At 52.4% G+C, this 27601-nt stretch overlaps 1 protein-coding gene across 3 annotated transcripts in view; it reads right to left on the bottom strand.

Annotated features, from left to right (window-relative positions):
• The window catches only part of PRKG1 (protein kinase cGMP-dependent 1), a 295495-nt gene extending 269709 nt beyond the window's left edge, over positions 1 to 25786 (bottom strand). Inside the window, exon 1 of one of the 3 annotated variants that reach the window (XM_085064468.1) lies at positions 25521 to 25786. In XM_085064468.1, coding sequence (XP_084920594.1) covers positions 25521 to 25786 — 266 coding nt within the window. Of the gene's footprint in view, positions 1 to 917; positions 1084 to 1792; positions 2392 to 25520 lie in introns of those variants that run through there. The other 2 variants (XM_085064466.1, XM_085064469.1) reach the window with 2 other exon arrangements.
• Between the last annotated feature and the right edge of the window lie 1815 nt (positions 25787 to 27601).

The raw sequence follows: 27601 nt of genomic DNA, 5'->3' as shown, positions 1-27601 counted from the left end.
ATACGGAACACCCCTCCGAGGAGTTACACCCCACACCGGACTGCAGGGCAGAATTTCCACAAGGAGCGATTCAAATTCCAGCTGGAAAACGCTAATCCAAGGCTTTGCCAGGCTTGCCATGTATTTCCCGGGGCACGGCAGAGGTTCTGGGCTGGCTCTGCTGAAACCTGTGGTGCTCCCGGAGCTCCACTTGCACTTCAGTGGCGCCGAGGGGAGTGACATGTTAAAATGGACATGTTTGGGATTTTGCCTTTCCCAGAGGAAGTTAGCACCGTGGGGTGCCTTATCCCACACCAGCTGTTTACCAAACACACCGGGATTTCACAGACCGCTCTCCCCCTCTCCTGACAGCCTCGGCGCGCACTATTTGGGGTGTTTTATTCCTTTCGGAGGGGCTATGAGGACGCATTTTCCGCGCCCCCGCCGCTCCTCCCCTGCCATCCTTTTGAACGCGCGGCCAGTCGCCTTAAAAGGGCAAAATATCTGTGGCGGTGGGAATGGGGGGGCGGGAATACGGGAATGTGGGAACGGCAGCGTGGCGGGAGGGAGCGGGAATGGCGAGCGGCGTGAGGGGAACGCGCGGCCCGGCCCGGCGCAGGGTCCCGCCATGGCGGCCCTGAGGGCGGGCAGCGGTTGCCTGGAGACGGCGGGGCCCCGCCATGGCGGTGGGAAAGGGCCGGGGCTGTGCGGGGAGAGCGCTGAGCCCCGCCACGGTCCCCGAGCCCGGCAGGGTCCCTGAGGGGACACTCCGGCAGGGCCCCCGAACCCCGGCAGGGCTCCCGAAGCCCGGCAGGGTCTCCGAGCCCCGCCACCCCGCCCGGGCACCGTCCCTGTGCCGCCCGCCCCGTCCCCCGCCGGGCTCCGCAGGGTGCTCGCATCCCGGAGCTCACACATTACCGGGATGACACCCTGCTTACCCCTCCAGCTCTCTCGCGGTTCTAATTGCACGAGGAAGGCGCCGGCGGCGGAGGGGAGGAGGGTTTGCCCACCGACGGGGAGGTCGCGCCCCGTACATGCACATGGAGCCCGGCGCGGCATCGCTCATCAGCGCTTCCCTCCTTTTTTACCCCTTGAGGAGCGCTGAACCAAAGGCACGGCGAATTAGTGGCCGGGAAAAGGCACTGAGCGAGGGAGAGCGCTGCCGCTCCCGCGAGGGCTCCGTTTCCCCATTAAGGCGCTCTAATTTCCCTAATCTGCGGCAGGTGTGAAACCGGGGCAGCGCATCCCCCGGCGCGCCGGCACCTGAGGATCCCCGCAACTTTCCCTGCCCCCGCACACCCTCCGGCACACCGGGACAGTGCAATGAGCCCCTGCGGCTGCCAAAGCCCCCTCCCCAAAACACCAGCACCCCCCGCAGCACCAGGCACCCCGTCCCGCCGGGCTCCAAGTTTCCCTGCTGGGAATGTCTCACTGCAGGTCCTGGAGCGAACCGGGTGGTTTCTCCTACCCCCTGCCGCAGCGATAAAGCCCTCAAGCCCATGACACGATCCGGTTCAGCCCGCCGGCAGCAGCATTTCCCCCGCGCCCGCCGCTGCCCCGTCCCCCGGAGCCGGGACGGGGACAGCCGGGTCCCCCTCTGCCGGCACCTCGGCGCTCGCTGCTGCCGCTCTTCCCTCCCGCAAACCCTGCGCTCGCAACTTTCCCAGCCCGCGAGGCCACCCGGGGAGGATGCGGGAATGCCGCGCTCCAGGCTCCGCTCCGGTCCCTGCCCGGCGGGGGGCGGCGGGGCCGGGGATGGAGCGGGATGGAGGGGGAGAGGGGTGACCGAGCGGCGGGGTGACCCTCTGCTTACTGCGGGCTCTTGGGGTAGAAGGGGAGGGTGACGTGGCTGAGATCCTGGATGTCGAAGGCGGTGGGCTCGGCCGAGATCGCCTGGCGCTTGGTCCGCTGCTCGCCCTGCAAGGTGCCGGCGCTCTGCTGCTGCGCCTGCTGCGTGGCGGGCCGGATCACCGAGCGGTACTTGTCCAGCTCATTCTGCAGCTTCTGGATCAGCTCGTCCTTCTGGTCCAACTCCAGCTCCAGCTCGTCGATGAGCGCATCCCGCTGCCGCAGCTCCTCGATCTTCTCCTGCAGCGCGTACTGTAAATCCCGCAAAGTGCCCATGGTCCTGCCGCCGCGCTCGCCCCTCGCCGCTCCGGGCAACTTTCCGGCCCCCGCCGCGCCCCCGGGCTCGGCCCGGCCCCGCGGGGCCGCCGCCGCAGCCGGACCCCCGGCACGGCGCTCCGGAGCCGGGCTGTTGGCAGGGGCGATGTGGATCCGCCTGCGTCAGGCCGGGCTGCCGCGGGAGCCGAGACACACACACATACACACAGACACCCGCGGCGGCGAGCGGCGAGGGAGGGGAGGCGGGAGGGAGGCAGGGGCGGCGGAGAGGATGCACATGCTCGCCCCGCTCCCTCCCGCCGGCCCCGCCGCGCCCCGCGCCGCCCACGCCCCGCGGGCTGGCGGAGAGGGAGGGGGCCGGCCGGGAGCGGCTGCCGGTGCCTGCCCTGCCGGTGCCTGCCCGCCGGCCTTCTGCCCGAGGCCACCGCAGGGGTCGGAGCCGCGGAGCTCCCGTCCCGCTGCCGACGTGGGTCCGCTCCCCTCCTTCCCTCCTCCGCTCCGCTCAAGGTGCCGCTTTTCCTTAAAGAACTTATCCCCCCCTTTACTTTGCTTTTCAATTGCCGATTGTTGTTGTCTTCCCTGACTGCAAGCACAAGCCATCGCCTGGCATGGCTCCTCCTCAAGTCTCAGCAAGCTCCGGGCTCCAAAAACCCAGATTTTCATGGGAATATCGGTCAAGTCTGCCTGCACTGGAGAAACCTGGAGGCAGGGCATCTGGCTTTCAGAGCACTAAAAAAAGCCCCTTAACTTAAAATCTGGAAGATTTTTTCCCTGGCCCAAATACCCATGTGAAAGCCCAAGTTAAGTTTCTGCCTCACCAAACCTGATCGGATTTTCCCGGAGTGCAGGATTTTCCTTCGTGCACTCAGGGTTTTCTGTGCAGCCCTACCTCTGCCATATAGCCCGCGGGGCTGCAGCACAAAAATAACAAAATCAAATAAATGAGCCGCAGCGGCCGAGCCCTCGGTGCCAAATGGTTCTGGGTTCTTCTGTTTGCCAGGCACAGGAGGCCAGCAATCTTCACCATGAGAGCACAGTCCTGGCTCTCTGGGGAACAAAGAGGGGCCTGAGAGCTGCTTTTGGGTTCCTGATAAAATCATCCAGCCTGGAGGAGCCAGGAATGAAAGCCCCAAAGCCAGACATCCAGCCTTGGTTATAGGATTGAGCTCTTTGGAGTTTTTCCTTTTATATTTTCCCTGTTACACACTGGCGCTTTCCCGAGTCCAAGGCTCCAGCTTTCAACCTGCAGCTGGTCTTGATAAAATAAATTTATAAGCCAGAACAGATGAGGGATTAGAGCTGCTCCCTGCTCCACGCTGTTGTTGGAAAGGGCCTGGCCTCTGCTCACAGACATAAAGCTTTGCAGATTCTTCATGCATTTGACCCTCCATTTTTTGAGACACATGTTGCAAGGGGGAAAAAAGACTGGGTTGTGCAAAATGCTTCAGTTTTCAGTCCTCTCAATGCATTTGTGCCAGGCACAAAGCAAAGTCCCCTGGCTGTTTCCACGGGTTTAAGTCCAGACAGCATTTTTTACTGTCTATTCCGTTCGTGTCAGGCTGACATAACTCACTGGGAACAAAAGTACCAAATATCTGCTGAACATTTCCATTTTAAAGACAACAGGCATTAAACAGATGCATTCCTGCTGCCTACAAGCTAGGAATCAGTGATAAATAAAATATTTTAACAGCATTCAGCCAACACACTTTTAAGTTTTATTGCTTTCCTCCCTGCAGAAGTGATGTCTGCAGGAGGGAGAGGAGATACAGTTACCTGAAGCCCACCAGGCTTGAAAAGAACCAGAATCCTGGGGGAAACTGGTGCATAATTTGTCGGTGACAGGCAGTAAAATAACATTACCTTGTTTCTACGAGAGGGGCACAGCCCGGGACTGAGACAACACTGCCCCAGAACAGAAAGGATCTGCAGAAAAACACAAGAAATTACAGGAAATAAAGCTGTCAGGGAATTTAGCTAAGTGTATCTAAAAAATACATTTATTTCCAGGTGGGAAGCAGATTTTCATAAGACCTTGGGGTCTAAAGAGATTTTTATTGCACAGGTTTAGATTTGGGACCATAACCAGCAGCTGTCAAGTCTAAGGCCAGTCTTCCCTGGTTTAAAGATGAGGCCAAAGCAGCCCAAAGGGCTTCACAACCTGACAGCAGAGCTCTGCCATGGGAAGGCAGCCGGCAGTTCCCTATTTCTGGCTATTCCCTGCTCTCCCAAAGAAACCATGAGGCGAGCACAGATCCTGGAGTGTGATCTCAGGGATCCCAGGGTACTGCCCCACTCCAAGAAAAATAAATCCTACTATCCCATTCCTTTAAATGTAAAGCTCCCCATAAAAAAAGAAATAAAGTCCCAGGCTCAACAGAGCAGCTGCTTTGTCTGCTTGATCCAGGGAATGGAAAGAAAGAGCTTTAGTGAGAAGAATGGCAGGAATGCACCAACTGGCTTGGTGTTGGGAAGACGGGGTGAAGCTGCTTGCAGTTTAAGGAAACCTTTGGCTATGAACTTCCCAAAGCCTTTCCCTGCTCCCTCCACTGCCAGAATGTGCCTGGATGAGTGGGAAGCCAAGAAAAGAGCATCTGGAGACATCTGCCCCAAAGCACATCACGTCAGGGCTGGCTGGTGGGAATCACACAGAACAGGGATGTTTGTTCTCTCTGCTGTACTCACAATATTTCCTCTCCGCACAGCTCTGAGGTTTTAATAGCTTCTGCTTCTGAACCTTTTCAGGGATCATCTGTCACCAAATGCACCCACTCAGCTGCCATTTTCCAAGCTGAAACCATATTTGAACGCTGTCTATCCTGCACACACCTCCCTGGATTGCCCAGACAAGGCTCAGGGAGCTGCGGGATCCATGACGGGCAAATGTCACCTTGCTCCAGCCAGCCAGGACAGCACGGACACACAGGCTGGCCATGCATCATTGACCACATACAGAAATATTTTCCTCCTCCTGGAAGTGCTGCTTTTCCCCTGTCTAATCTCTTCTGCTCTTTTCCCAAAATATCTGCAGGAGCAGATCAGCCTGTGGCAGAAAGTTGAAGCGCCTGGATTTCATGCTGGATTTCCTGCTGGTGGAGGCTTTGTGCAGCTTTGGGAAGGTGTGTGACCTGCAGGGCTCTGCCAGCCACCGGCACACAGCCAAATTCTTTCCCTCCCTGCACAGGCACAGCAACACCTTGACGATGAGGAATGACAAAAACACAGGAAAATTTCAAGGAAGGAGCTGAACCCTTGCAAAAAGCACCTTGTAACCAACTCGAGGTGTGGTCACACCTGAAAGTGACCACATCTCCTCCGTGGGATGCCACCTGCTATTCCAGCATGTCCCCAAAATCTCCGTCAGTCCCCGAGGCAGAGCAAGGAGTGCCACCTACTGAAACATGGGCACACCTGACTCGTCCCTCGGGCACATCTGGCCATTCCTTTCACCCCAAAGTGCCTCTGGCAGCTCCTTCCAAGGCCACAGTGCCCTACAGATTTATAGAGAGCAGCTGGGAAATAATTCAGTCCTCACGGATGGAGATGAAGCTGAAATTACTGCATCAAAGCAGCATCACCAAGACCAAGGAGCAGGAACTGACAATATTTGGGGAGTGCTTCAGCCTCTTTCCTCTAGGAAAACAAGACCAATTTTCTCATGACACTGATGTTCCTCCCTGTTTGGATCCTTTCCAGAGCCTCTAAAACAAAACTGAAAGCCATTTGTTCCTCCCCACGGAAGGGATGGAGATATCCAGCTCTGAGCGCTGTCATTTAAACCCCATCGATTCCTGCATGCTGGAAGCCAAACCAACATCTAAACTGGATTATCCTGATGATTCCCCTTCAGCACATCAGTTCTTCCCATGCTCAGTAAGAAACACTGGGAAGTGTGAGGAGCATGCAGCCATTCCAGCCTGCCTAGGAAATCCTCCCAGGCTGAATCTGAGGTAGAGCGCATGAGAAGGAAAAGAAAAACACCACAAAGCTTATTAACGGAACAAGAAATTGCTCACTGCAGAAGAAGCCGAAGGAAAAAATAACAACGTGCTGTACTGCAGCTCTAATGCATTTAGCTTTTTATATCACATTAGGGACACGCAGGACACAGAAATGAATGTTTGTGCCAAGCAAAGCCAAAGGAGGAGACGTTGGGAGTGTGGAGCAGCAGAGGATTATCCAGGTAACACGGTCGTTTCTAGCACAGATTGAAGATTCAAGTTCTCCTCTGTGGGCCCTTTGCCTGGAAAGAAGAGATGGCACAAAGCCCCTCCTGTCAGTACAAGGTGAGAGATCCCCCTTCCTTCAGCGTGTTTCCAGGCTGGAGCAAAGCCTGGACTGTGGTCCCTGAAACAACAGGAGCATCACTCATCTCATTATGAGTTCTACAGAAAAACAGCACAAAAAGAAAAATCATTCATTCTCAATAGCCAGAAGCTCAACAAGCCCTTCAAAGCTTGTTGCTTCCATAAGAGCAGCCCAAACTGTCCCTCTGACTTCTTTCCCTCACTAACAGAACCCTATTCCACCATCCCTGCCCACACATCTATAGAGCCCTCTGCCCTCCAAAAAGCAGCATTTTTTTCTCCCATGACCACCTGAAAACTGGATTTTCAGCAGCTCACCCTGGTGCACATGGTGGCACTGGGACCCCACAGCTCCTCAGCATTAAGGGAATGCAGTGGGATCCCTGGGAGCACTTCTCACATCCTCAGCCTGACTGACATCCTCAGGGCTGGGCTTTCTCCAGGAAGGAGCTAACACACGATCCTGGTCCCTCCTGGCCAGACACACCTCAAGTAACCGGTTCATTTTCCCCACTTTCCAGAAAAAGCTGGACTGTTCAGCAAGGGCCCAGACACAGGCAAGAGCTTAAACACTTCATTCTCTGAGCTGGATTAAGGCAGAAACAGCTTCCAAACCATTCAGCTACCTTGGGAAGTCTCCTTAGACTCAGATTAAGCAGAAACTTGTTCTGCAAGCTGCCAAAATAAACACTCAGGGCTCTTTTGCAGTTACCACAATTAGACACTACCCATGCCCTGCTTCACTCAGCAGTCCCAGGGCACTGACTGTGTGGAGCAAAAGCACCATTTAGACAAGGCAGGCCCTGGAAATGCAGTTTTCCTTTTGCTTTCAGCCATAAGCAACCAGAAAATGAACCCAGGGACCAATTAAATGAAATGTAAGGAGGCAGATTTAGTCTTGGACCCGTGAGATCCAGGATGCAACGGAGGAGAAGTTTGTAAAAAACATCAACTCCGTGGATGTTGCTGGGAAAACAGGTTCATTCTGGCTCCCACACACATCTCTGTTGGACTGGGGAAGCTGAAACAGTTGAAGGAAGGTGGGAGCCATGTGCTGGATCTGATTTGCACTGGGGGATGGCTGGGATAGCCAGGCCAGCTTCCTTCCGCTGCTCATCAGCCAGAGCTGAACTGCTGGGGACAGCACAGGCTCAGGGACCCTGTCACCTTCACTGCCCCACCCACATTCCCCCTGGGATTGCATCTGCTCTACAGACCTTTTCCATGGGAAATCCCTTCTTTATGTGGGACTCTAACAAACGAGCTCTGAGGGGCACTCTTGGAATCCCAGAATGGCTTGGGTTGGGATGGGACCTTAAATCCCATCCCATTCCCACCACTACATCTTCCACTGTCCCAGGCTGCTCTAAACCCCGTCCAGGCTGGCCTTGGACACTGCCAGGGATCCAGGGGCAGCCACAGCTTTCCTGGGCTCACCTCCCTCCCAGGGAACAATTCCTTCCCAAAATGCCATCTCTCCCTGCCCTCTGGCAGCGGGAAGCCATTCCCTGTGTCCTGTCCATCCAGCCCTTGGAAAGAGTCTCTCTCCATGTTTCCTGTAGCACCTTCAGGCACTGCAAGGCCACAATTTTGCCACTCCAAAGCTTCTCCCCTACAGGCTGAAAAATCCCAGCTCTCCCAGAGAATTGTCAGATGCTGGGAAAAACCTGGGCTCACCAAAAGTGAGATTTGTTCCACAAGACAGCTGCAATTCTTCTCTGTTTGCTTTTAAACCATGACACAAGCACAGCTGAACAGCTCCAGCTCTTCCCTCCTCTGACCTCAGCTGCCTCCTGCACCTTGCTGATTGTTTTAGTCACGCTGCTCTGGCTGCAAGAGGTGGAAAGCAAAACCCTCAGGAAGGTGAAAACAGCAAGAGGCTCATTTCCTGCCCCCCCCCCCCCAATCACATTAATTGATAGCAGCTCATTTCTCCAGCCCAGTTCTGAAGCTGTTTGATGCCATTCCTTGACTTCAGGGGTTTCACGGTGACAAACCACTTAGCAGCCCCGAGCATTTGCCATTCCGGGTGCTCCCTCTCCTCACCCTTTCAGCCCCTGCAGTGTTTCTTATCTCTCCTCGCCAGTAATGCACCACTCACCTCCCATAATTGCCTTGGTCTGTTAGGTTGATTTATCCAGCCTTCAAAACAATTCATTTATATTTGAAATTGGATTAGAAATAAAAACAAATTCCGCTGGCCCTGATATGAAAATAACCAGTGTGTCACCATTATTTCATGATGCATTGAGAACAAGTGCCCTGTCTCTTTATATAATCAGATTAATCCCTCTGCTTATTAAAAATGATTATTTGGCTGTTTCAGTATTTATAATAATAAACACAAACCACATATTTTAAATCTGGGAAAGCCTTCAGAACAGGCTGGTATTTCTTTAAGTTGCACTCAGAACTGCCTTCCTTTTTAAAAATCAGATTTGTGCCAGAATTTATCCTGAAGTCTTTGACATTTGCATGTCTCGAGCAACTGCAAATATTTCACTGGAGCAGCAGACTTTCATTTAGGGATCTACAGGTGTTTATGGCCACAATTCCAGCAATGCTAAACCTTTTCTCTCCGAGAACGTTTCCCAAAAAGCCCTGTGATCATTTCAGGCTCAGAACCAATGGCTGCGCCCCACAGAGGGCCCGGCTTGTTCCAGTACGAAGGAAATATCCATGAATCATCCAGGCACAATCTGCAAACGGGGCTCACATCAGGCTTCACAAAGGTTTTACAGCGCTCCGCTGACTCTTACAGCAATTCCTTATTTATGCTTGGGGGAACTCCATCAAGTTGGGCTCTCGGAGTGTGTAAAATGTTTATATTCACCGTTTTCTCTGTCAGTGTTTGCCGGGGCTGATTGCTCTACTCATCGGAGCATTAGAGGCCAGCACTCGCCTGATTTCCTCAGCACTGCCAGCATCTCTCAGCTGACTGCCCTGGCTGAGTCAGGGGATGGGCAGCACTTTGATCCTCTCCTTTCCCCAATTCCTGCTGGAAATCAGCAGCCAAAGCCCTGGCTGAGGGGCAGGGCTGGCACTGCACAAGCACTGCTCCATCTCCTCACCTGTGGGGTTTTTCTCACTCCAGCTCCATTCCCAGCTGCTTTTCCTCTGACCGTAACTCCTCTCCAGAACAAGCTGGGAAGGTTCACCTTTGCACCTCTTCCCCACCATAAAACACCTCTGGAAGGTTTGCCCCAGCTCCTCATCTTGGGTTTGGGTGGAAAACAGCACAATTGTCACTGCTAGGGAATCGTGATACCAACCTTTGGGAGCTTCCTCACACCTAAAGGGAAAAGCCCTTGGAAGTGATGCTGCTGCAAAGGCAAAGTGTGTTTTGGGTCTGCTTCTCTGTGGTTGGGAAAGAAAGATTTCTGGGCTGGCATTGACTTTTTGTACAATCGCGGAATGGTTTGGGTTGGAAGGACCTTAAATCCCATCCAGTGCCACCCCCTGCCATGGCAGGGACACCTCCCACTGTCCCAGGCTGCTCCAAGCCCCAGTGTCCAACCTGGCCTTGGACACTGCCAGGGATCCAGGGGCAGCCACAGCTTCTCTGGGCACCCTGTGCCAGGGCCTGCCCACCCTGCCAGGGAACAATTCCTTCCCAAGATCCCATCCATCCCTGCCCTCTGGCAGTGGGAAGCCATTCCCTGTGTCCTGTCCCTCCAACCCTTGTCCCCAGTCTCTCTCCATGTTTCCTGTAGCTCCTTCAGGCCCTGCAAGGCCACAATTTGTTCACCCCAGAGCTTCTCCTCTCCAGGCCGAACAATCCCAGCTCTCCCAGCCTTTCCTCCCAGCAGAGCTGCTCCATCCCTCTGCTCATGCTGGTGCCTCCTCTGCACTCTCTCCAGCAGCTCCAGGTCCCTCCTGCTCTGACCATGCGATTCCTCTGCAAGAACTGTTGGTGCTACAGCTTTATCTGCTCTGCTTTCCTTGAGCAGCCTGGCCCAGGCAGCAGGGCAAGTCCCCCTTGCCCAGTTTGTGCACTCCCAGCACACGAATCCCAGTGTCCAAACCCATGTCCAGAACAGCTGGCACACTGTGAAAAGGCCTCGTGTCAGGAGAGGAAGGATCAATGTCGGTACGAGGCACAAACCCTGCACTGAGGCCGCTGGAAGGCGACTCATTCCAGATTCCTGCTCCCTGGAACAGGAGTGCAAACTCACAGACCCCCCCAAAACCACCCCTGCTCCTTTCAACACACACCAAAACCGATTTATTCTTGCTTTGCCGCGCTGTTTTCCTTTCTGCCTCCAAGGCAGGGCTATCAGCAAAGAAGTTCCCAGCTGATGGCTGGAGCATGACGTGCTCCTGTGCCACCTCCCCGCACTGGGTGCTCGCCCTGCTCTGCTCCCTTACATGGCCCGCAGCTCTGGCAGCCACAGCATTCCCCACATTCTTCCCCTTTTCCCTGCTTTTTAGCCCCTTTTCTCCCGGGAGAAGGCAACACGATCAGAAGGAGTAAGGCCGCCCTCTGCTGCCCTGCTCGAGCTGCAGCCTCACACCGACCGCTTGGCGAAAGCCCAACAAAACAGAGAAACAGCCAACCAAAAACCACCCCGAAACAACCAAAAGGCGATATCAAATCAAAAACAGTCATTGCATTAAAAAAATTTAACCATACTATTTCTCACGCTCAGCTTTAATATATGAACTTATTCTGTTTCGTTGCAAGGGAGGACCAAGACTTTCTGATCACAAGTTTTTCTTGAGTTCCCCACAACTCCCAAAAGAGTGAACACATGGCATCTGAAGGGGCTTATTTCTATCAAAAGAGGCATTTAGAAACTCTCAGCACTGTCTGTATGTCCCTTACAGCAATCCAACTCACAGCCTTCTTCCTAATATTCACTTTGCCCAAGAACCAAATAATTTCAGAGCTGCAACAACTCTGCCTGCAGACACCCCACTTTGGGTGGGTTTTCTTGACCATTCCCGGGTGTGTTCCCCCTTAAAGAAATGCAAAAGATTGATCTGCTGCAGGCTGGAATCAATGAATTGATGCAGTAATGGGCATTATAGCATTGATTTGCACCAGCTCCTGGCTCAGCACCCAACCACTCTGAGTGTGCACACAAAACTCAGGACACACAGACCCAAGCATCTCTGTTTTTTAGGATTCATGTCCAATCCGAAAAAATGAAGGGGTTTTATTTCCTCTACACATACCACATTTTGTCTCATTTCTTTAGATTTTAAATTACCCCGTTTTCAGGAGTCTGGCTCTTTTTATTTTCCATTTATATCCCCTTGTCAACTCCCAGAAAACTCAATTAAATTTAAACAGCTTACACTAATACCACAACTATATCACTGCAATTGCAGTTAATCCATCACCTCCCCCCCAAAAGAAGAAAAATAAAACAACCCCACAACAAACCCTGACTTCCCAAACTGCTCAGATCTACAGATAAAGTCAAAGTTTGCAAACAAACGGTGATTCTGAAAACCAGGAATGCAATTTCCAGACAGAACTGGTATTGACTGGGCAGCAGAAGAGCAAATGCTGAGCATGGAGGGCTAAATTATGGGAAAAGAATCAATATAGGAGGCTCACTAGGATGGGGAATTTAAGTAAATAGGGGGTTTTTACCCCTCAGGCTTGTCTATTTTTGTAGGGGATGCTCAGGCCAGGGGGTAAATAATGTTTTTAAAAAACAAATCAAACTCAAGCAAATTAAGTGATTCAGTGAAATAAATCAATCCTCAGGTGAAACCTCCCAGTACCCAATTCCTTAGTGCTACAAAATCCCTACCAGGAGGTGAAATTGGAGGTAGAAACACCAAATCCAAAATCCAGCCTAGGGATGAGGCAAATTCTGCCACCTCTGCTCTTCCAACAGGAAAGGAAACCACAGATTTTACCACCATCACTTCTCCTATTTAAAAGTTTCACCAAAACCCTCCCAGCTGAAGCAGGTTTTGAGATTTTCGGGGGAGGATTCACCTCACCTGGGTGATTCCTTGATGACAGGGAAAGCTCAGAGCATTTCCATGCCAGCCTGGGAAAAATCTCAGGCATTCCTTAAATTTCTCTCTCATTAACCCATCCCACCAGGGTTCTTCCAGTTCTTCCCAGTGCAAAACAAGGCTTGTTATCAACACAAGAGCAGGGGGAAATGGGAGTATTCTCCACTTGTACCTACTGAATTCTTTTTTTCCTTTTACCAGAAAAGCCTTTTAGCATGAATTTAGGCTTTGCTGGCCACTGAATGGCAAGCAATGTGTTTGCAAAATTAAGCTTCCAACTTGTAATGTATTATCAGGACTCCTTTCATGGCACTAATGAGTTTTAAATATATGTATTTTATTTTTCTTTAATTAATGATTCCCATTTCTCTTCCTCTTCAGCAACACACAGGAAGAAAAGAGCAGAGACTGGCACATCACACTACTAAATCTTCAGAAACATCTTCAAGTCCTTGCAGAGAGCAGTGATTAAAGCTTTAAAAACTGTACCTGTTTCCTCCCTGAAGGGAAGAAGGGCTGGTGGAGCATAAATCCACCTGAATTAGAGCACAGCCTGTCTGCTGATCATTCAAACCACGTGCTTTAACGCATCGTTTTGAACTGCAGCTTCAGTTTGTTGCGTTTCATCTCATTTCTGTCCCTAAAAACCAGCGGCAGCCCGAAGGATGAACTTCATTGCACCTCCAGCGAGCTGCACGGGTTAATTAACATAATTACTCATTCCCGCGCTGGTCAGGGGGCTGCACTCATCCGCTGCGCTCGCAGCCTGAATAATTCAGCAGGTATGAATTATTGACAGCCTGGGGCTCTTTCAGAGGAGTTGCTGGCAGGCAGTGGTGCTGATTGGAGCTGGCAGGCACAGCCAAGCTCTGCCCCACCAGGAGCAGCTCCGCTTTATCCCGGGGATCTCAGCAGGGAAAACGGGAAGGGTTTGCATTTAGCCACCAAAAATATCGTGCCTTTAAAGCTCCCCACACCCAGCACCTGATTTATAGGGGATGTCAGTGAGGTCAAAGGAATGCGAAGGGAAAAAATCACCTTTTCCTTCTGGCTCCTTGGTGGAATGCATTGCAAAGCACAGCAGCGCAATTCAGACATTCTTCCTCTATCATCTCTGCAAGGATTTGTTCTCCTGGCAATCCGAGTGCTGGGTTTGAGGTGGGGAAAGACCCCACAGCCACAAAATGGGCATCAGTACTTCCAAAAAATGGGGATGTCACCCATGCCCTGCACCTGCAGGCTGCCAGGAACGCCAGGCTGGGGCTCTCCTGCTGGGAAAAGCCTGTCCAGTGCCATCCCCTGCTTTGCTGGGGCCCTCGGGGAAGAAATGGCCTCACACAACCCCGAGGGTGATGTTTGACCAGTGTGTGAGTAGGAAACTGGGAATTAAAAGGACAAGAGGCAGCCAGAGGCCAAGAAGGAGGTGTAACTCCTGGTGGCTGAGGTTGAACTGCTTTTTCAGAGTGCTAAAATCCTTCCTATGACAAAGGATGCAGCTGGAAATGATGTTGAAGAAGGTAAACAAATACCTGGGAGCTGGTAAAAAATATCTTTATCAAGGGCAGAAAGGGTTTATGGAAAAAAAATAGAATAAAAATCTGGTTTTCCATTATATCAACACTATGATGTAGATGAAGTCCTCAGTATTAAGTGCCATTTTTGGAGCAGTAGCGAAGGGCTTTACAAGAGCTGAGCAGATCCCTGCTCTAAACCCCAAACCACCCCAGCTGAGCAGAACCCTGCTCTAAACCCCAAACCACCCCACTTTTTCCTGCCCAAGTGTGTTTATCCCCAACCCTTCCCCTTCGGGCTCTGTGCTGCCAGCAGCCACCCCGTGTCCCCTCCAGTCCCAAAGAGCTGTGCCAAGCTGTTTTCCATGGCCAAGCCCTGCATGCCAGCACACAGGAGATGCTTCCCCCCAGCTTCCCGCTGGGTTTGGGGGTTTGGCAGCTCCCTGGCAGGAATCTTTCCCCGGGGTTTCGCCGATAAAAATACCGGAGTGGGAACAGCACGGCCTTTCAGGCTGTGCCGGTGCCGCCGGGCCGGGGCAACTCTGGTTCTGTGCAGAGCTCCTGGGAGGGTGCTGTGGTTAGCCAGAGGGACCTCTGCCTCTCTGCAAACCTTCTCAGAGCCTTCTGTGTACAGATCTCCGCTCTGTGAGGCCTTTGACAGGGCAGAGGGTGGGGAGGCACGGCTGAAAGCGTTTCTTCATTCCCAGGCAGGCCTGGGGGTGTGCAGCCCTCCGGCTTTTCCCTCCTTCCATTCCAGGCAAGTGAGGCAGAAAATCCATCCAGCATCACACTGGATTTACATGAACGCTGTGTCCAGACCCAATCCAGCCCTGGTTCTCCCACATGGCACCAAACCCTTTTTTTCCTGCACCACTGAGCCCTTTTGAGCTGAAAAATTAGGAGGAGGTTGGCTATGCAAAAAACCCCAGGAGAAACAGCCCAGGTTGAACAGTTGTTTTACCATCAGGCCGGGGTTTTAGGGCTTGGTGGTTTATCCTTGACAGAGAAACCGAGATAATGTCAGTGGAAAATGCTTCCCCCACACTGGGAAATCATTCTCTCCATAGTTTCATTTGGGGAGTATTGGGCTCAAACAGCTTTTGCTGGGAGCAGAAGCAGCCTGAAGCAGCACTTCAGCTTTTCCCTTGAATCCTGCTCCTTAAATCTGCCCCTTAGGATGTGGACTGGGGACAGAGGTGTTTGGGATGGGACCAGTGGAGAGAAAAGGGTAGAAGAAACCACACCAGGACATCCTCACATGCTCAGCAAGAGGCTCAGGCAATCCTGGTGTTCTCTGGACCAAAAACCACCCCTGCTGCCAGGCCCAGGTGCCTCACACTAAAGGGAAAGGTAAAATAAAATAAATATAATATAACAAAACATAACATAACATAACATAACATAACATAACATAATATAATATAATATAATATAATATATAAGGAATTTTGTATAATTAAATGGTGGTGTTAGCCCAACCTTCTTTCTTTTGGAAAGAAAAGCCTTCTGCCCATCAACATCACAGTAAAACTGCCCAAACCCCACTTGATTCCCTTTAATTGAAGGGGGCAGGGAGAGTCTCATGATGGAGCAGTAAACTCATGGCCATGGCTGCCTTAGGAAGGAAAATATTGGGCAAATCCCTGAATAAAAAGTGATCTGATGGGTCAGCACCTTAACAGATAAAACCCAGAGTGGGACACGCATTATGGACAGCCAAAATACCAGAAAACAGAGTGGGTCAGGTTTTTACACACTGTTCTTTTAAACATTCAATAAAAGGTGGGCCAGAGGGTCACTAAGTTTGCTCTGCTCTTGATCTTTGGTGAGCTCTGGAATAAAAAAAAAAAAAATTGGAGAGCCAGAGGAAAGCAAACATTCCACCAGGATTTTTAGCAGGTAAATGAAATCCCACAGGTAATTGTGGCAGCATGACATGGATCCTGCACATCCTTTGGGATGTGTGAGCCTCCATTTAATTGCTGGAGAAATTAAGGCAAGACAAAAAATGCCAGTCCACAGGGGCCTTATGGAAAACAGATCTTGTGGAGTGAGCTTAGCAAGTTTTATTAAAGCACCTGCAAATTGGGCTGAAAAAAGCATTTACAGGCATGCAATGCAATTAAAAGGCTGCTGTGAAGTGGCTGAGTTACAAACTCGAGCTCGTTGAGAGCATCTCCAGCTCCAGGGGTTTTTATCCTGGTGCAGGGTGGGTTTAAAAGTGAGGGAAAAGCACTGGGGAGAAGCGTGAGAACAACAGCAAACAGCCAGGGCAGGACTGAGCAGCTGGGCTGGGGAGTTCAGACAGACTCGGGCTGGAAATGTGGAACAAATAGTGAAGGCAGAGCAATTAGGGCAATTAATCTTTCCAGCAGGGCTGCCTCAGTCACCGGCAGCTTTCCGAGCCGTGATGGGATTTTATTAATGGGTGGTTTTATTAAAGGCAGAAACGCATCAGTGAAAACCAAACCTCCACCAAGGCCAAGGGCTCATCCCCTGCTCCTGGGTGAGCCCAGCCAGCCCCAGTGACCCCCCGAGATTCCCACTTGTGCAGCTGAAGCACTTCCCACCCATTCTCTGCCACCCGGCATCTCTCAGCCCTGCTAAAAGGGCTCCAGAGTGGCCAGGACTGCAACCTGACACCTCCTTTCCCAAAGCAGGGTTACACTCCGGGGTTACAGACGCTGCCGGCCCAACTTCCTGCAGGCTGCAGTACGGATGTGGGGATTTATCACTCCGTGTTCTCCTGCACAATGTGAACACCACCAGCACGACACCCACGCAAGGAGCTGCTGCTTCCAGTTCCCAGGGAATCACAGGCTGGGAGCAGGGGCAGCAAAAGAAGTCATTGCAGGGGAAAGCAGCTCCAGTGGAGTTTTCCATGTGGTGCTTGGGCAGGAGCCATCAGAGAAACGCTGGTTGGGGAGAGCCGTGACATCATTCTGTGTGAAATTCCCGTGTTTGCCATTGGACTGAAGGCTTTTTAAAGAGAGTTGGGTTTTAGCTACTGAATATCTGGCAACAAAACAAAGGAGGAGAAGGAGGAGAAGAGGAGAAGGAGAAGGAGAAGGAGAAGGAGAAGGAGAAGGAGAAGGAGAAGGAGAAGGAGAAGAAGGAGCCTCCCCCATACAGAAATCAACCAGTCCAACATGAAAGATGGGAATCTGTACCTGCATTTTAGTCTCTGAGTAGAAACTAAAATTTAGGGGTCAACCCAACCAAAAAGGTGCAAGATGTCAATAAGCAGCAGCAGAAGGAACTGGGTGGGTGAGACACAACTCTCCAAAACCAAATGACCCCTGCAAGTGATGCTTTAGGATGGATTTGGCTGCACAGACTCAGGAGAGATTAATCAGCACCAAAATTTCCCTAAAACTGGCCTTCAGTTGACCCATGACACCATTTCCACTTCCTTTTTTGCTCTTCTGCCTCCAAGTATATGGATTTACAAAGCAAAAAATTTAATATTCATAATACCCACAGCCAGCTCAACTTGTGTTTTACAGCATCTTCTCATAGAAGAACAGGTTGAAGTTGCCACGAGCAATCTCCCATCAAAAGATAAAACACTTTGAAATTCTTATTTTTTGCAGTGATTATTTTAATGTCACAGAGGGGAGGGACAAATTTCAATTTGGCTCCAACTCTGTCTGCCCCAGCAGTGCTGAGAAATGCAGGGAAGAAGATTTAAAATGTCAGGGTTTCTGCAGGGGAGACCAATTTCTCTTGTCTGTGTGTCCCAAAAGGCATTCCAGCCTTTTCCCTGGATTGGACACGTGATAATAAACCTGCAGATCAAAGTGAGAAACGTGCTCCTGGCAGGGAGAGCCCCAGCCTTGGATCATGGGATGAAAGGGAACATAGAGATTTCACCCTTTGCTTGACACAGATTTCATAAAGCAGCATGAAAATCAATGGGGGAAAAAAAAGCCCAACCACCTTTTATCCTTCCATTTTAGTATTTCATTTGTTCAACTTTCCTGAACTACAGAGCAAGCAGAAATAAAGTAGCCAAGGAAGTGGCTGCTGTATATTGCTAAAACAGTGTCATTCTATGAAAATTTTCCCTCTAAGAAGCTGATCTGGGGATTTTTTTCCCCTGTCTCTGTGCAGGCTGAAATGGCACCAGAAATGCCTGTGAGGCTCTGTGAAAAGGGTAAACACAAACTTCAGAAAAAGCAGAATCCCAGGATGGTTTGGGTGGGAAGAGACCCTCAGAGGACTCAGCCACTCAGAGGACTTGGGTGTAGATTTTTGGGATCTCAGCTTCTCAAGGAATTATTCCCAGTTATCCTTCCCACTTTTATACACCAGGAAAAATAATACAGAGCATGGAAACGGAAGCATTAAAGAGTTTTAAAAAGCTAAATATTGGCAATACGGTGCAGATACATAAATATAAAGTGGAATCCTGAGATTCAGGATTTGATCCCTTACTACAAACAGCTCAATAGAAGTTTATATATATATATTTTTTTTAAAGCAGGATTTTTATACTAATTGGTCACTTAAAATTCTGGTGGTCATTTTCACCTGGGAGGATTTTACAGAAACTCCCAAGGAGGAGTAAAATGCAAATGAAAACAACTCAGAATTCCCATCCTGCTGTGCTTGCTGCAATCAATCAATCAATCAATCAATCACAGCCTCTTTTAGCACAAACTTTGTGCCAGAAACACCAAATATTAAGAGATTTCTCCTGAACCTCTTTCCCACCTGCACAGTTTCCTTCTGGGTATTTTATATTAAATCATCCTTTGTTTTCTCCCCCTGTGGCTGCTGTGTGAGTTTTCCATCACCCCACCAGCTTGTCATTCATTGACTGCCACGAGGTGGATATTTTCACCCCATTTTAGACATTAAAATGTCTCAAAACCAGGAAAGCACAGACAAAATCACTGCCAAATTTATTTTACACTCCTCTGAGTCAAACAGAAGATATTTGATCCCATTGCTGGAGAGCTTTTCTCCCTCTATTGCAGGGAGTTGCACAAAGCTCAGGCTCAGCCCCCAACATGAATTTAATCCAAAAAGGAAATTTTAAATTTGAAATGCTCTTAATCATTTGTCCTTGTGGATCCCCCAGGATCATCCCAGCTCCTGCCAGCACCCTGACCCTGGGCTCAGCCTCCCTCCCTCCCTCCTTTTTTAGCATCTTCTTCCTAATTTGCGACTGCAGGGCTTTATTACTAATGGAACAAAAATGCTCCAAGAACACCCATGAGCAAAACACAGAAAAAAAAATCTATTAAAAAAAAAAATCCCAATCCTCATCTTTTCCACTCGGGAGGTCACGGCAGAGGGGAAAGCTCTTTAGGAAGCCCCGTGCCAAGCTCTGGGAGAGATTTTCCAGAACCTGCAGCAACTCCACAAGCAAGTTGATATATGGGGAAAGCTTTTTCATGAAGTTTCTCATTAGGAAAGAGGGACTCGGAATTTGGTCTTTGTCCTTTCTGTCCTGTTTTACTCTGAAGGATTCACCACTCTGGGTGGGGGGATTTTCACTGGAGAATTTCCTTTACCATGGGACAGTTCTGACCAAAATGACACCAAAATTCTGGCAAAAAAAAGGATATGAAAATTCTGACCAAAAGGAGACAAAAATTCTGACAAAAATGACTCCAAAATTCTGACAGAAAGGATAAAAGAGGTCAAATCCAGAGTGAATGAGGCCAAACAGTTTTACATGACCACATCCATGTGCCACTGTTAAAAATGCAGCAGCAAGGGGACACAGGACCCTTTATCCCCTCCACACCAAGTGACATCCACAAACTACTGCAGAAAAACAACACAATCCCAACTCCCAGCTTTCTGTATTTTTATAAACCCAGTCACCCCAAAGATCTGGGAGGGAAAGGCAGTTTATGGTGACCTTGCCTGGGAGCACAGCTGAGGTTTGAAGCTCCCATGGAGGTTTCATCCCAGGGTTTCAGGGATTGGGAAGCGAAGTTGCAGGCAAGTGGAAGGTGGGGCACATGGAGATCTGCCAGCTGCCTGGAAATCTGTGTGCCTCTGGTTTGGTGCCCCAAGGGAGGCTCCAAAATCCTCCTGACTTGGGGCATTTAAAAATAGGCCGAAGGAAGAATTTGGGATGACGCCGCTGGGAAAGAGCCTGCGTCAGCCAGGGATGGGCACTGGCGCCTCGTTCCCTGCCCATCCCAGCCTTTCCCGCTGCTGCCTTGGGATGGCAGTGCCCTTCCTCGGGGCAGAGCTGAGAAACACGCAGCAAAGGCAAGGAGTCCAAGTTTTCATCCAAAACCCTGCAGGAAAATGTTCATCCTGCCATGCCGCCCTTCCTTTCTTCACCAGGACCAGGGATCACATCAAATAACCCGGTTTTTTTTTTCATTGTATATATTTATATATAAATTATTCTGATTTTTCTTTACATTTCAGATGTTTCTATAGAAATGAATACCTGTTTTGCACTGGTTTTGGAGGAGGTGGACGAGTAAACCGAGTTGAGCTCCTTTTGCTGTGCTCTGCTCTGAGGGAGCACCGAAGAGATCCGATGGGAAAGGTGGATTGGGTGACCAGAGGAGCTGGTGGCAGACAGACAGACAGGCAGACAGACGCCAGGCTGTACCCACTGCAGAGGCACCATCTGATGCCCTTTGGGAGCCAAATTTCCCCCGTCCTGGCTCAATTTTCAGGTCTCCCCTGAGCCAGAGGGAAGCGACGCCCAGAGAGGGGGGAGCAGTGAGTTCAGCCCATTAAAAATTAAAAGACAGGAAATGATTTCCATTGATCAACCATAAACATTTGCTTCTCTCCCTTTCTAAAACCCTCCTGTGCTCATTGGTCTGACCTTGGGCTTCTCGAGGGGCTGATGTCACAGCTCTCCCCGCAGTGACAACCCTCTTGTCCCCAACCTTCACCCTCTATCCATCCAAACGAGCAGAGAGCACCAAGCAAGGAGTCCATCTCCCGTTCCCACAATTTTCTTTGGAATATTTTCCAGCTCTCCCCAAAGTTAAACAGCACCAGCTCCAACTTCCCTCTGTATTTCCTTCCCTTGGAGCAGCAACGTGCTCCTGGCACAAGGAGCAACACAAGCAGCGTTAATTCCAGCGAATAAAATCCTTCTGCTCCTTGGTGGGGATCACCCAGGGACCAAGCATCCCAGGAATTTGCTGTTGCAGCGCATCAGGAGCGGATGGGACCGGATTGGGGATGGGTAAACGAGGAAGAGAGACGTTCCTGGAGTGGTAATTAATGTCCAAATGACTGCTCTCCTTCCTCTGAGCTTTGCAAAGCCATGCCGGCCCTTACAGGGAGAAACAGAACACTCAGGTCCAGCAAAACCTCCCTGTTTAAACTATTTGAGGCACAGCTGCCGAGTGCTGTCTAACGTTGCATCAGGACAGTCCCAAAGTGACCTTTTCTAGCTGAAATGCCCCACCCTGGCAGCAGGTCATGCCCTGCTCTGCCACCAGCAGCAAAACGAGGCAAAAGCTCCTTCTGCAGGCTGCCAAGGCCCCGAGGGAGGGTGGTTCCAGGTAGTGGGGAAGCAGCTGGGCTGTGTTTCAGGGGCTGCAGGCTGAAGGCAGGATCGATATCGCTTTAGTGGCTGGCAGCTGATGAGATCATGGCTAAATTAACGCAGGCAGGCAGCTCGCTTCCCAGAAAGGGGTGAGGGAGGAAGGACACAGCGCCAGGGAGGGGGAAGATCTCTCTTGCCATGCTCAGGGGGTGGAGGCCACCCAGAGAGAAGCTCCAGGGGCGATGGAGGAGTGGGACAAAAGTGTTGTAGGGGGGAAGGTGATGGAGAACTGCAGGGTTGTGCAGGACAGCTCTGCTTTAGCCTGGGCCAGCTCCAGGCCAGCTTTGAAGGTGACCTGGCCTTGAGTTTTGCCCTGGAGACCTCCCAGGGTGCCCAGCTTTCCCCTGGGCATGGCTGGGCCTGGCCTGAGCGGCACCCAAAACTCAAGGCGTGGATTGATCCTGCCACAAACACCAGCTTAGCCCGAGTTTTGCTGCATAGAGCCAAGGGCATCCACTCCAGTCCTCCATCCCTGGCACCACAGAGACCACCCAAAGCCTTTAATCCTGAGTTTAAACACCCTGTGGTGAACACACACCCTCAGGAAAGCATCCCCCAGCACCTCAGGGAAGGCAGAACCAGGAGAAACAAGGATCCATGCCTGCATTTGATCTGGAAAACCACCTGCAGGAGGACTGGTCCAGGGCTCTGAGGCTGAAACCACAATACACCCCAATACCTCGCCTCAAACGTTAGACCCCACTGCCATCTTGTGGCAAACGCTTCCTGAAATAAAGTTTAAAAAGGGGGGAAATCCGTTAAAAAGTTGCAGAGAAAGTCAGGGAGACGAGAAGGATGGGTAAATTACCGGGAACAGGCTGGAGAAACTCATCTATTGTAAATGATGCTGAGGCTGAGTCTGCAGCAGTATGTCAGACTCAAAGCCATGGAAGAAGCCAGGGGTGGCACGGTCCAAGCTGGATTTGGGAAGTTGAGGATGTAACCCCACACAAAAGTGGAACTGCCTGCAGGACCAGGACTTGAGGCACAGCTCTGGCACAGCAAAGACTCAGTCGCTATTCCAGAAACATCCCAGAGTTCCCAAAGTCATTCCGGGCCGCCCTGGTTAGAAGGATGCTTCTCGCCCCAAATATGCAGGATTTAGCTGGAATTAGACACTGCACCTTGCAATTAAGGCAGGTAGCCACCGGAATTTGCCAGGAGGATGATTTGGCAGTGGGATTGTGGCTCAGGTCGATCACTGCCGTGGCACAAGGAGCACCCCTGGGTGCAGGGACAGGCAGGGCTGATCCAGCTCTTAGTCCTAGCTTTGCCCACACCTCAGCATTTACTTTTTGCATCATTGATCATCTGCAGTGCCTTTGCTTAGCAACTGGGGATCGCTTCCCGAGCATTAGCAAAGTGCCTGGATTGCTGCATCATCCACGGATGGCTCCCGCCCCGCCAGGAAATACAGGGACAAACTGGTTTTCCTTCTTTGTGTTGCCATAAGGGACTGGCAGGTGCTGGATCTGACAGCCCCGAGGCCATGTGTGAGCCAAAACACTTGCTGGGTGTGAGTAAAAGTGAATAAAAACTCACTGACCAGAAAGAAATGAAGGAATCGCTTACAAGTGTGGCTCCTTTCTCAACTCAAATCTCTGCTGGCAGGAACGGATCAGGGAACAACAGGGAGGAATTATTTTGTGAGACAGGCACAGCAAGTGGCTGTTTTGAAAGAAAAATCTGATGTATAGATTGGATATAGATACATGGATAGCTGTACACACTGGCTAGCTACACAGCAATGTTTTCTACCATTAAAATATATAAATATATGTTATCAGGAGGAACAACAGCATAAAGACACACTTGCAGACCAAAGATAACACATCTGCCACCACCTTTCTGTTTTCACAGCAAATCTTTGCAACCCTGACCTTGCTACACAGGAGAGAGATGCGTTACAAGAGGCACAACACATTTGAAACAAACTCCCCTCTCTGCTTTCAGCTGGGATTTAACCCTCTTTGAGTTCCTGTCATCCCACTGTTTGCTGCTTTCAACTCCCTGAAAGTTTTCCATGTCAGTGTATATTACACACAAGAGCGCCCTAAATAAACCCAATTATATTGTCATTCACTACATCTTTATCTTCAGAGGTGAAGAAGTGTTTGGAGGTTGATCCCAGACCTGGATAAAAAGGTTTCTGTTGGTATGAAATTGAAAACAGACGGCTCTGCACATCACCTTCGGGTTTTGATGGCCTGGAAGTTGTCAGTGGGTTTTGGAAAAAAGGTGTAACCCATCCTCAGCCTAGCACTGGCTCAAGGACCCAGACACTGCTGAGAAAACACACCTTGATCTCACCGTGACAGGGAGGGATTTGGGGGGAAAAGGGGGAAGAAGGGAGGCTGTGGGTGCAGCGTGCTCAGCACACCACGGAGCCGCCTGCCGCTCTCCCAGCAACGAGATGGGAGAAGAATTAAGCGGAATTAAAGGAAGAATTAAAAGAATTAAAACCCAAAAGCAGTCCCAGACTGGCTTGGTTACCATTGTCATGGCTACCACGAGCGAGGCTGAGGCATGGGGAGATTCCAGAGGATGGCGTTCCAGCCTGGAACTGCCCGCAGGCCCCACCAGGAATTTTTCCTGCCCGCTGGATCATCCCATCTGGTGACAGGAATGGTGCAGGATGGGACAAATGGCCTTCACAACACCACAAGGACACAGCTCTTCTGGCACTGCCCAACCTGGGAACAGCACGGCAAAGCCTCAGGCCAGGACTAAACCTCCCTAGAGCCACGAGCAGGTTTACCAACTCCTAAATCAGTGATTATGCAGGGTGAGGACACTGGGTCCCTGCCCTTACCACAGGTCCAGGTTGCTGTCACCTTCCCTGTGGCAGATGAGGCTCGGGATGGTCACTACCTCCAAAAAATCCAACAGCAAAAGGAGAAGTTTGATGTTGGGTTTCTTCTCCATCCACAACAGCTGGCCTCTGCTTTGGGCACGGGGTGCAAAGGGAGCTGCTGCCCCAGGGAAGGACAGATGGACACTCTCTGCTCGCACACACACACCTGGGGCACAGCAGTTTGCTTTATCACATCACCAGGTGCAGGGAAAAGAATGATAATTAATTAAAAACCCCCCAAAGCCAAGTGCTGCTCCTTGTTTGAGCAATAGTCTCGTTATTGAGGGGCAGGGGACAGGTGAGGAGGAAGAGGCTGGGGTTCAGTCTGGGCACATCTGGGGAGCGGATTGAGGCAGCGCTGTGCATTCCCACCCACCCGCAGCAGGAACCCCATCGGGAATGGTTCTGCTGCAATAAATCCCCACGCACGGAGGACACAGGACCTTGCCTTGCTCGGGAAGCAGCAGCCGCAGCTTCTGCCCAAAGCAGGGTGACAGCTGTGGTCACACACAACTTCTCCATCACACCCAAAATCCTCAGCAACTTCTCCATCCCACTCCGACCGCCGGGAGCCGCGGCACAGCGCTGCTTTTTTCCCACAAGGATGAAAGCAGCAGAATCCCCGAGCACCCGGGCTGAGTGATGCAGACCCCATGCTCCCCCCAAAAATACCCCTCTGTGGGTGCCTAACAGCGGCACAGGGGAATAGAAACATTAGCGTGGCAAAAGTGCTCCAGGACCAGCGAGTCCCAGCGAGATAACAGGAGGCAAAGCACCGCGGCAAATCCCGCGCGTGGAGCAGCGTGGGCTCTGCTTTTTGGGGAAGACGGGATCGGGAAGGGGGGCCGGGGCGAGGGGCAGCACCTGCCCCGGGAACGGGGCTGCCGGGGGTGCTGGCGGCTCTGCAGCAGCCACCGAGCAACTTCCCGGCCCCGCCGCAAACTTTTCCCAGCGCCGGGGAGGCACCGCCGCCCCCCCGCGCCCCGGCCGAGCATCCCCCGGGAGCCGCAGCGGAGCCGCGGCGGGGAAGGGAAGAGCGAAGGGAGGGAGAGAGGGAGAGAGGGAGGGAGGGAGGTCCGAGCTGTCCGGTCCCCCGCAGGGCTCCTTCCCGGCCGCTCGGAGCCCCTCCGCGCCCCGGGCAGGCGCCGTGCCGGGGATCGCAGGCCGCCCCGCTCGGGAACGGGGTTCGCGGGAAGGGGGAAAAGGGGTGCCGTCCCTACCTCTCGGCCTTGGTGAACTTGCGGAAAGCCTGGCGGAGGTCGTGGAAGGAGCGGTAGGTCTGCGGCTCGGCCGAGATGCCCTGCGCGCGGGTGGTGCGGGGCCCGATGTGCGGGCTGGGGGCCGGCAGCACGGACTGGCATTTGTGCAGCCGCCGCCGCAGCTCCTGGATCTCCTCGTCCTTCTCCCCCAGGCGCCGCTCCAGCTCCTTGATCCGCTCCTCCTTCAGCAGCAGCAGCTTGGTGAAGTCCCCTTCCAGCTCGGTCATTTTGGGGGTGCCGGGCCGGTCCCGCTCTCATGGAGCGGCTCCCGGGAAGGGGCAGGGCGGGGGTGCGGCTGCGCCCGCCCCGGCTCAGGGCAGCGGCCCCGGCATCGCCCCGCGCCCGCCGGCCAGCGCCGAGCCCAGCCGGCCGAGCGGCGAGCGAAAACAGCCCCGAAAACAGCGGGAAACCAGGGAAAAGGCGGCGGGGAAAAAGGACAAGAAAAGGGGAAAGAGCTCTTGTGCCACTCTGCGAGGCTGGGATCCTGGAAATAGCAACAATTACCATGTGATCGCAGGGTGACGCAGCTCCTTGTAACTGGAGCCGAAGACTTGGGATTCAAACAAGAACACTTCATAAATATTAAATTGCCTCCTGCTAATGAGCCACGTGGAGCCGCCCCCCGGCCCGCCCCGCCCGGCCCCCGGCGGCTCAGCATCCCGGCCCGGCCCCCCCGGGAGAGCAGCATCCCACTCCTCAACCCCCCGGAGCTCAGCATCCCATTCCCTCCCTTGCCGGGAACTCAGCACCCCGGCTCTTCACCCTGGAGCTCTGCATCCCATCCCGTCCCCCGAGGAGCTCAGCGTCCCACTCCTGTCTTCACCCCACATACCAGGCTGCTGCTACCCTCAGCACTCCGCTGCTGGTCCCCCCTGGATACCCACCTTGGCAGGGCACCTTGCACGCCTCCCTCCATCCTTCCCTGCCCCGATTATCCCGTGTCCCTCACGGCTGGGGCACCCCACATCCCATCCAGCATCCCTCCCCACATCCCACTCCTCTCGGGTACCTGCATCCCTCCCCACCAGGTTTCTGTGCTCCTCCAGGTGCCCACCTGGCTGCCTCTCTCCCTCCCTGCCCTCCGGGGCACCTCCCTGCCGGCCAACCCCCACCAGCCTGTGGGACACTCAGCTCTCCAGACAGGCGCTGTCCCTCATCCCAACATGCAGGGACAGCCTGCACCCCACGCCCCGAGGGAGCAGAGCCCACCCCCCGGGCACACAGACATCGGGCCCTGGTGGCACCTAAAGGGGGAGGCAGCTGGAGTGCTCTGCCAGCATGTCCAGAGAGGGAGGAACTCATCCTTCCTGGACTTATTTGGAAGAGCCCATCGTGCACATGAATTTTTAATGCCGTCTGGCAAAGGGTACCATCCGTTCCCCTATCACATTTCCCTCCCAAACCACTCTTGTTTCCAAGCAGGGCTTTCAGGAGCCCCTTGCTGCGGGCAAAAAAGGGGAGGGGGGTTTTCCCGGCCCCCCCAGCCAAGCCTTGGGCACTCAGGGCACCCAGGAACCGCTCAGAGTCCACATCCCAACACACGGAATCTCGTGCCAAAGCTTTGGGGACAGACTGCTAGGGCAGGGCAAGCAGAGGGAAAAGCATCTGAGCTGGACGACAAGGCTGTACCGACGGAGTATTAAATTAAAGTGGAGAAATCAATTAGCAGCGTCTCTTTCTTTTAAGGAGGTGGGGGCGGTGGGGTGGTTTTGCACAATTTGTCTGTGCTTCCAGCCTTTCACGCGTGGCAGGAAACCTCCGGGCTCGGAGCTGCCCCATCCTCAGACTGGGAGCATCCCTGCGGCCGAAGGGTCAGGCAGTCCTGGAGGAGGAGGGGGAACTAATTAACAATTATTAATAATAATTGCATTGGGCGTTATTGGCAGGCAGAGAGCGCCACCTCGTGGGCGCCACGATGGAGCGGCGCAGGCCGAGATTTCGGGACGGCCCGGCCCTTGCAGGGAGCTCGGCAAGGGAAGGGATGTGCAAACAGCCGCGGCAGTGTCCGGGCTGCGCTGGGATCCCCCACGCTCCCCTGGGGA

The sequence above is a fragment of the Lichenostomus cassidix genome, chromosome 6, assembly GCF_008360975.1.
Source record: "Lichenostomus cassidix isolate B80296 chromosome 6, HeHo_3.0, whole genome shotgun sequence".
NCBI classification, from domain to species: domain Eukaryota; kingdom Metazoa; phylum Chordata; class Aves; order Passeriformes; family Meliphagidae; genus Lichenostomus; species Lichenostomus cassidix.
Note: the sequence above shows the minus strand (reverse complement) of the source record. Positions and strands in the feature narration are given on the sequence as shown.